General features: G+C 34.6%; 1 protein-coding gene across 1 annotated transcript; it reads left to right on the top strand.

Annotated features, from left to right (window-relative positions):
* The first annotated feature begins 522 nt into the window (after positions 1-522).
* SMCO3 (single-pass membrane protein with coiled-coil domains 3) lies at positions 523-7978 on the top strand. Its single transcript, XM_054590918.1, has 2 exons — positions 523-557; positions 7282-7978. Exon 2 carries the CDS (start codon positions 7298-7300, stop codon positions 7973-7975), a length of 678 nt encoding a protein of 225 aa, XP_054446893.1. The 5' UTR covers positions 523-557; positions 7282-7297; the 3' UTR covers positions 7976-7978.
* Positions 7979-10420: the final 2442 nt, after the last annotated feature.

Here is a 10420-nt window from a genome sequence, read left to right on the forward strand (position 1 = left end):
AAGATAGTGATAAAGGTCAGAGGAATTAGTAGCATACCAAAAAAATTCACATTTGGCTGGAAATATATTTGGATTTACATCTCTTGGAGACCTAAATAAAGCAATCAGCAACAGATGGAGGTACAAATGCAACAGAAGTTAAAGGAAACTTAATATCTAAACTAGCTGACAGGATGAAATCCCAAAATCTGAGGGCTGCAATCAAAGAGCCATCGTCTCTACTGAGCTGAATTAGTTCAGTTAAATAGCACTTTTCAACAATAAAAAGTCCATTAAAGAACAGAAAATTAAATGTTTTAACACTTTAGTAGTCTTTCAAATTATATTACTTAGTAAATACTAATTTTATATTAATGTAGTAAGTAGAAGAATTCTGAGAACTAAACCATGCAAAAATTGTCCATAAACCAGACAGGCAGGAGGACCCAGCAGAGACTAGCAAAAGCCTGTAAGTCATCACATTCCATCAGAAACATCCAGATGAAACCACATGAGAAAGCACTTAAACAATACGGCCAAACCACAGTTGGGACTACCAAACTCAGAAACACAGCAAGGTAAGCAATATGGGTATTTCTATTAGTATTGTTATAATACTGTTCTCCATTACAGACAATCTGAAATAACATCACAGTCTTAAATCCTGGCCATAAATATAACAGGGTAACAAAACAACTTTGTTTAAAAGGATCCCATGGCATGTTCCTTGTGATTATTTATTTCTCTGAAAATGCCAGATAAAGAAGAAAATGAAGTCAGAGAAGAAGAAAAAGCAGTAAAGACATCAATTTTAGAAAGGATTATGGGTGAAATGACACCAGTGTGATTGTCTTGTTTACATGGATTGTTACATTTCCTTTTATGTTTTTAACATTAATATCAGTACTCAGTAGCTGTAAAAGGATGAACATGCAATCTAGTACTAGTTAATGTATAAATGCTCATGCTCCTTCATAAGTTATTACATTTAAATATCATTGGGAATTTGCTGCGTGTCTCCAAAGAGACTATTATCTTGATGAGAGCGAGAAATATTGTCATTTTTCTTAATGCCTTAAAGCGTGTAGGAGGTGTTTCCCAAGTAAGCACTTGGGAAATGCTGATGAATGACATTGATATTCTGCTTTCTGACCAGAAATAGTCTTCAGAAAAATTTACATCAGAATGTGTCATCACACCATGATCAGCTTATTTCTTTTCTCAAAGGTCATGGTTTTATATTAAAGAAGGAGGCTCAGAGGTAGTTAGTAATTTGTTATTTTCTCCTGAAAAGCTTCTGAGTTTACTACCTAGACCTTATTCCTGCTCTCCCAAATAAACGAACCTGGCATGAGAGCTGGACCTATGGGGAAGGGCGAGGAGCAGTGGCAGCAGGAAGAAACGTAAAACCTCAGGCAACACTAAAGACTAACACCAGAGGCTTAGACAGGATCATATTCCTTTTCTTTCCTTTTTTTTTCATTGTTATTGTGGGAAAAGTTAAAACATACACAGAAGTGACTATATTAATATAATAAACTCCCATGTCCCTTTAAGCCAGCTTTAAAAATTATCAACACAAGGTCCATCTTATTTCCTCTATAAATAACCCTACGCTGCTCTCCCTTCTAGAGAATTTGGAAGCAGATCTCAGAGACTGCATCATTTCATCATTAATGTTTTCAGTATGAATTTCTACAAAGGCAAGATTCTTTTTGAAATTCAACTTTTGCTCCCCAAATTAAAAATATTTAACAGAACCATTTATAACTTTGAAACACCCAAAATACTGCTGTAAAAATTTGTTTTTTGTGGCATTGTAAAAGTTTGGAATGCAATTTGCAATACCTATCAAAAGTAAAAAAAAAATTAATTCTTATTAATTATGTAATTCTTCTGTAAATTTATCCTGAGAAAATAATCCAGATAAGAGAAGGGGAGGGGGGACTATGGGTATTAAAGTACTCACTGGAATATTATGGTAGTGCAGCAATTGTGGGTTTATTAAATTTTAGTAAAGATATTTTATGGAATATTTTATATAACCAATGAAATGATTATAGAACTAGATATAGGATGAAAATTTTATTTATAATATTATTACAACTTTGTAAAAATACTTATACATTTAAAGAAACTTGGGACAAGAATAACAAAGAAACTTAAGATGATAGGTTTACGGGTGTTTTCCTCCTCGATTTTTAAAATATATATATATATTAGTGTTATTGAGTTTATATTTTCAAATACTTTGTTTTATCAAATCTTTTATTGTTGATTTTTACATGTTATAGTTCTGCAGTCTATCAAAGCAATTGTCACATGCCACTTTCTACATGAAGCCTCCATTTAATCACCTCAATATTAATTTCTCTCTTTAAATTTCTATAGCACTGGATAGTCAATGCACTACAGTTATTTGCAAAAGTATCCTGAGGATTTTTTTATTTGAATATGTGATGATCAATACATTTTCATTTTGTAAGGTGCTTCCTTACATATTATATAATTATATAAAACAATTATATAATATCACTAAATAAACCTTAACTTTCAGATACAATCATCACTATATCTCTACCATTTCTTATATGTTCTTTTAATCTTGAATGCTTACTATTCAATTCAACAAAATTGACATGGACTCCATAAAAATCTATCTCAATAAAACCTGTCTTTGTTTCCATTCCAACATTCTGGACAGGCTGATCACTGGTGTTCCCAAATTTGTTTCCTTCTTTTTTAAGGAAATAACAAGTCAAAATACATGCAACTTCCAAACTTTGTTTTAGCAACAGAGCACTCATGCAACAGAAGAAAACATGTAGATGAGTGAATAAAATAACCGTGGGACATTTACACAATGGAATACTGCTTGGCCATAAAAGAGAAGAAAATTTTCCCCTTCATGACAGCATGGATGGACCTGGAGAACATTATGCTAAGGGAAATAAGCCAGTCAGAGAAAGACAAATACCATATAATTTCACTCATTTGTGGACTCTAATGAACAAACTGAACCAGCAAGCAAAATAGAGAGACTCACAGTAGGATGACAGCTAAGGGGCAAGGAGGGGGTTAGTTAACGGGTAGAGGGATTTAGCAAAAAGAAAAAAGGACTCATGGACAGGGAGAACAGTGTGGCGATTGCGGGGGGCGGGGGATGCGTACAAGGGGATTAAATGGTAATGAGAAGAAAAATAGAATAAAAAAATTTGTTAAACAAAGCACAGCTGCTTCAGCGTCGGCCCGGGTGACATAGGCAGCAAGAGCCCAAGAGCCCCCCCTCCTGGCTAACGATTCCCCCTCAGGCTGCCCCAGGGCTCTTTAGAACCCCTTTCACAAAATGCACACAGAGCAGAACAAACGCTGCTGCGCAGAAGTAGAGGGTAACAGCTCAGAGTACATTTTTAATTGACAAGGAGCACTATCATGTGAAAAGAAATAACGTCAAAGTTTACATTTACCATAGAAAAGGTGCAGGTAATCAGAGCTGGAGTAAGTAAACCACTTAGGTATCTGCTGGTACCAATCTTTAAAAGTCACTTTTAAAATGACTTCAAAATGATTCTAAAATGATTTTTAAAAGATTGAACTTTAAAGTCAATATTTAAAAGGTCACCACTGAAAAGTTAATAAGATAGAGGAAAGTACATTGTCCGGAACTCCTTTTAAATATAGTACTATATATTCTTAGTAATACATCATTTACCCATGCATAAGTAATACGGGCGATTTTTAAGAAGTGTGACTCCAATTAATTGAAGGGCAATTAATTAATTGTTTTGCTGAGTGAAGTAAACAGTTTGAGAGTCAAAACTAAATTATCACGGGCTATAGAGAAAATGCTGTACATTACCAACTCTAGTTTTCTCCTCTAAACCCCAAGCACATATTTAGGAGTAACACATTGAAAGGGTGTAAGTTGTTAATCTTCCCTGGATGACTGAATGCCTCCATATTGGCCCAGTTTCGATATATACTAAAGTGTGACTTGTTTAAAATTTGAATTTGCACAAGTCAAGCACCACCTCTATCTATAATTTTGAATGACATATTACTTTCAAGTTGACATGTAATTTTACCTCCTCAATTTTTTGCCAAGATTAGAAATCCTGTGAACGCAGAGGCCAGGTCTTTTTCATTTCTGTGTGCTCTATGGAGCCTAACATACTACCTTATACATAGTAAGGTGCTATTCCATTAGATAAATTGTTACTGAATTATTAAATTGTTGTTTTCACCAGACTCTTCAAATTTCACCTGTCTAAGAAATAATTCATTAGTTTCACCTTCAACCCCCACCTCTCCTCCACCTAATTCTCTAGCACTTATTTCACAGTGGGGATAGCAATAATCTTGACCTGTGTTCAGTACTGGAGAAGGTATGGTGGCTGACCTGCTGATGATATTTGCTTAAGAAACCCTCTCAAAGCCCTTCTTTCCCCAAGAAGAAAAGAGCCAGGAAGGTAAGCCAGACTCAGAAAAAGGAGTCCTTTTTATCAGATGTGAAAAATAATTCTGAGCACATTTTGATGTCTCTTACTCAAACTTGTTATTGGCACAAAATTATGAATTGAGGTCTGGATCATTTATGTATGAAAGTGCATGTGCAAGGGTTTCAGTGTGTAAAGAAAAAAATATTACTTTTGTAGTTGAAAAAGTACTGTCTTTGATTTCTAATAAGATCGAACCTCTTTCATTAATTAGATACTATTTCTTCTTTACTGTCTGCTCATAGTTGTTTGTTTATTTTGGTATTAGATCATTACTATTTTCCTTATTAATAATAATATTCTTTAGAGTTTCATAATTCTTCACTTTTCTTGTATTTTTTCCCATTTTGTTTTTAGTTCCTTTTACATGGTCATCTTTGTTAGTCAAATGTTTGTATGACATTTTTTCAATGGTTTTAAGCATATAAAGTCTTCTTCTATACAGACATTTGAAAATTATCCATTTTCTTCTATTCTTTAGTTGATTTTTTACATATATTACGCTAATAACATTTTTAAATTAACTTTTAACCCCTAAAAGTATCCCATTATGCCAGGATTGTTTGTGAAATAGTAATTTCAATTAACATCAGATTGAGATTCTACATTTATTGTATATTAAATCAAATGTATAGAAGGGTTTGCTTTGAGGACTATTTTTGTTCCATAATTCCATCTTCTCTTTCCCCTGTACAATACTGGTTAATAATGTATTTTGATAGTATTTTAATATTTGAGAAGGAAAAAGTACCTTTATTACTTTCCCTGGAAAAAGTCACACTTATTCAGTCTTTCAGATATATTTTGATTAATTTGTCCAGTTGTATTAAAATAATTAATTTGTTGAGGAGGAATTGATCACATGGAAGCATTTAACCCCCCATCTAGGAGGAAGGTTCATTTTTCCGTTTGTCTATCTTGAGGTAAATATAATCATACACCTTTTCTAGAAGCTATGCCTTCAGATAATGGCATATGATAGTTGCTAGAGATATTTTCCACTTTTTCAAAGTAAGAAAGACTCTTCTCACATAATTATCTTAGTAGGGATGTAGTTGGTTATTTTCTGAATTCAAAGTCAGAAATAGGTTTTTATTTCATGATAATAACTCAAAGCTAGGAGCCAAAAAAAAAAAGGAAAGAAAAGCTTAGTGGAAAATTTCTAGAAGAAAAAAGAGAAATCAAAGTCCAAATTTGTTGTTATCAAATTTCAGTTTGCAACCAGATGATGAGTTCAGAGATTATTTAATAGACACAAAACAAACAATGTCTTTACATGGAATTGAGATATTTTCTAAGTACTGTCTTGAGAAAATTTTTGTCTCTCATGCATGTGGGTGTGCGCGTGTGTGTGTACTGGATCCGAATCAAAAGTAAAAATGAATTTCTGACCATGCTAAACAAAGTCTATTCCACCAGAAGTACCAGTACATTTTTCTAAATTTAACAGCATAGATGATTATGTTCCTAATCCATTTTTAAAAAGTCTTCCCCTCTTCATTTCCAAATTTTATCTTTATGACTTGGAGGATGTTATTTTCACATTTCCTTTCTTGAAGGAAAAAGCACCTTCACTCCTTCCCCCCGATGCGTCTCAGATTCCCCTATCCAGGCTAAGAACCATGGTCCTAAAGCAGGGCCCAAATTAATCAAGATACTGTTTATTCAGAGAGAGGAGGTGCCAGATCCCACCCAGATGTACAGAAATCCATTTTCCCTTTCTTTTCTCCCAAGAGTTTAAACGAAAAATAAAAATGCCAGGTACACAGTAATCCTCCTCAAGGTATGCATATTGGGTAACTTTTTTTTTTTTAATTAGGCTCAGCTTTTACACAATAAGGTCCCTACCAGGCTTGTTTTATTCATTCAATGGTGTACTTTGGTACTTATTCCTTATTAATTCTGTGAAATAGCATTCTCTTCTTTCAGAGGCTAACTCTAACTTCTCTTAATAATGGCCAAATACAATATAGATCATTCTGAATAATTTAATTAATAAGCTTTGCAAATGGAAAACCAGAGAGATAGTCATAACTGTACTGCCCCTGCACCATCGCAACTTTCTCAAGGGAGATTTTAGTCCAAGGGATCTTGAGTATATGCTGTCACCACAAGGATTTTTTGTAAAGATTTTGTTATAGTTGCCTTTCAATGTACTTTAGGTTTAGAGAATTTGTCTGTAAAAATATATAAAATGATTTGAATATTATAAATTAAAATAAGAGTATATAAACAAAATTATGTATTAATAGCCCTGTAAACTCAGACATCTTAATAGTCTTCTAGTCCTACTAATTTAATTCCAAATATTGTAGAATTCAATCTGGTAGGTCTACTCAATGTGGTGATTAGGGGTTAGAGAAATAAAGGAGCTAACTTAGTTAGCCCTAGTTATCAAGAGTTAACCATTTCAAATTGTGGTCTGTTTCAAATATGTTAATCAATATTATTTGAGAATAATCACCTGTCTTAGGAAATTCTTGATTTGGTTTTAGACTTACTTATTTACTTATTAATAATCAGATGCTTTATTAACACAAATATTTCTCATCTAGAACTTCCCCTCACCAGAAAATGTAATTCCCTAATTAATGCATCAATAGGTTGTATTGTTACCCACATTTCCACACACTGACTTCATGTTTCATAAAAATAATTCTTTTGAAGAACCTTTTTTCTGAGGAATTCTTAACACAGCATATTGCTACTTTGCTATCATGAAGTAAAAAATTTCCTGGCCAAATCCATGCAGATAGCAGATTTTTTTTAAAGATTTTTAGTGAAAATTTACCATTTTACTTTCCAGAGATCACATTTGAAAGATGGCCCAGAGCGACTTCCTCTACCCAGAGAATCCGAGGAGGCGGGAAGAAGTACACCGTCTTCACCAACAGCTCCTTGACTGCTTATCTGACAGCTTCCATGCCACCAATAAGCTGATTGCAGTTTTAAATATGCATTTGGGGTGCAGGCTGGCCTCCATTGAAATGAAAAGAAATGGGACCATCAAAGAAAATTGTGATATCATCATCCAAGCTGTGATGAAAATCCAAAAGGAATTGCAAAAGGTTGATGAAGCACTAAAAGATAAACTAGAACCAACCCTTTATAGAAAACTTCAGGATATTAAGGAAAAGGAAACAGAGAAAATTGCAATAGTACAAAAGGTTATTTCAGTCATCCTGGAAGAAGCTACTTCTGCAGCCAGTGCAGTGGCTGTAAAACTTGTGGGCTCAAATGTCACAACTGGCATAATTAACAAGTTGGCCACTGTGTTAGCTCAAATTGGTGCTTCTCTCCTTGGTAGCATAGGAGTTGCTGTTCTTGGCCTTGGCATAGATATGATCTTCCGTGCCATCCTGGGAGCAGTGGAGAAAACGCAGCTACAAGCAGCCATCAAAAGCTATGAGAAACATCTGGTGGAATTCAAGTCAGCCTCAGAAAAATATCATCATGCCATTTCTGAGGTCACTAACACAGTGAAACACCAAATGAAATAAACGCCCACCTTATTTGCCACAGGAATATTTTCTGTTTCTCTCTCAATAATAGTGTTTGGTTTCTTAGATTCAGTTCATTTTCCATACACTTTCAACATAGACATAAATACAATAAGCAAATTGGAAAAAGGAAATAGAGATGCTAAAACTAGGTAACTTCTGAGTTTTGCATCAATGATAAATGCCTGGATCAGGTGGTGCTAGACCCTGTGAGTTAAAAGATTGTATACCAGAATGTCTTCTCCCTCTACTCTACCAGATCAATATTAGGGTAAATGTTATTGTAGAGCAGCAGGTGTAGGGGTTGCCTTTTCTTTTTTTAATTCCCAGTCAAAATCCTTAAAATGTACATTGAATGCAGAGTCTTTCATTTCTACCACTTCAGACATCATTTAGCTCTAAGTGGACATATTTAATAATTTCTGCCTGGACACCAACCCCGGACCTTTGAAAGGAATAGAAATTCTACCATAATTTCAACCATCAGTTTAAATCTAATCTTCTGTAAACTGGAAAAGACTGAAATATGGTTTGTAACAATTAACTTCAACGATAAAAGGAGGCAATAGTTCTGTAAACTTCTAATTACACACTATAATCTGAATGAATTTTTAACAGATAAAAGTAAAACTAAAAAGATAAAGGTTTTGCTTCTGCAATTGCGATCAACCCTAACCAATGTGGTATGATAATTAAATATCCCTCCTGTGAATCTTTGAACACTCTGGAACACGTTTTTTTAAAAAGCAAATCTCAGATATATATATCCATAAAGCGCATTTAGGATGCAGGAGAGGATGTAGCCACTCTTTCAATAATAATGTCATTCAGAGGAAAGTCGTAATTTATTACCTTATGAGTTTATAGGGAAAAAAATAAATTTCATTTTCAATACTAGCAGCAAGTAGGAAGCTGCCCTTGCTATACAAAGCTTTAGGTGGCCCATTTCATTAATTACCTAATTTGAGAAAAACCCAGAGGCTGTGGAGGTCTAATGGTTCAGTTAAATTTCTGCAGGTGGAAGTGTTTGTTTTCTAAATCCCTGAACCAACTAATAACTCTCCATTGAGATTCTTAGATTATACTTATAAAATTATTAATAAGCTGTTGATGCAAGAATGTGTTTGTTATAGTTGATTCTTCCATCCAAGTTCAGGAAAAGTCTTGAAATTAAAAAAAAATAGGCTCAGCATATCTCAAAAATTAAAAGCTAGATGAAATTCTCAAATGTACTAATTTTCTCTTCTTGTATCATTTTTTTAACTTTATAAAAAGATTTTATTTATTTTTAGAGGGGGGAGGGAGAAAGGAAAGGACAGATGATGTCAACGTGTGGTTGCCTCTGAGGTGACCCCTACTGGGGACCTGGCCTGCAACCCAGGCAGTGCCCTGACGGGGAATCGAACCTGCGACCCTTCGGTTCGCAAGACAGCACACTATCCACCTAGCCACACCATCCATGGCTGTTTTTTAATATTTGATACAAAACACAATTTAGTTCACCTTCAAAATTAAATGTTTTTGTTATTACCTGATTTATAAACTTTAAACAAGACCTTCTTACTGTTCTTTCTGAGACTCAAAAGTCAGTCTAAAGCCAAACCAAGAATTTCCTAAGGCAAAGATTAGTTTAGGACCAATCTTAAACGGTTAAGTGTACATTGAAATATTCTGCTAATATTTATAATTGATTGTAGGAATTGCCCATACCAACATATTTTCTATAAGGGATATTTAGATTAAGATGAGAAATATAACAAGGGTGTCCTTCGAGAGAATTTAAAAATATTTAAAATTAGCTGTAAGTGGAAAAGATACGGAAGGAATCCTGGAGGAAAAGTGGATGGAAGAGAAAGAACCTTCGAAGACTAAAGCTAAGGGAATAATACCGTACGTATAGTGGCATCATATGGGATTTTGGGGGCTGGTAAGAGACCAGAAACTAATATAACAACCTTGCCTGTCGTAAAATTAAAATTGACAGAGGTATCCCTACACTTCCCTTCCAGAAAAGTAATCCTGTAGTTTACTACAGGAAAAAAATCCTGTAGTTTTACTACAGAAAAGCAACCTGCGACTCTTAAACGGGGCACTGATTTGCTCAGGTTTACACACGTTCTGTGTCCAGAAAAAACTACTGAATTTACAGACGGACATGACGCTAGCAAGACACACCTGGGGATTCATTTTCAAAGAGACACCCCCAAAAGATCGCACCATTTTACGTCGTGAAAAAATAATCCCAAAACTAATACAACTCTATGAGGCAAAAACAGCGCCAACAAACGTTCCGACCTAGACACCGCCGATCTAGCGCAGTGCAATAAATTAAGCACCCGGAATTAGGTCAGAATGCCTCCGGACCAAGAGGCTGGGCCGTCTTTTCACTAACCAATCATATATCCTAGGTGCACCGTTTTCTGATTTCTATTGGTCTACAAAAGT

The sequence above is a fragment of the Pteronotus mesoamericanus genome, unplaced genomic scaffold (genome assembly GCF_021234165.1).
Source record: "Pteronotus mesoamericanus isolate MK-2021 breed Mesoamerican mustached bat unplaced genomic scaffold, CSHL_Meso_final scaffold_21, whole genome shotgun sequence".
Taxonomy (NCBI): Eukaryota; Metazoa; Chordata; class Mammalia; order Chiroptera; family Mormoopidae; genus Pteronotus; species Pteronotus mesoamericanus.

Coding starts and splice junctions, on each gene's coding strand:
- SMCO3 (XM_054590918.1), top strand. CDS start 7,298: ATGGCCCAGAGCGACTTCCTCTACCCAGAGAATCCGAGGAGGCGGGAA.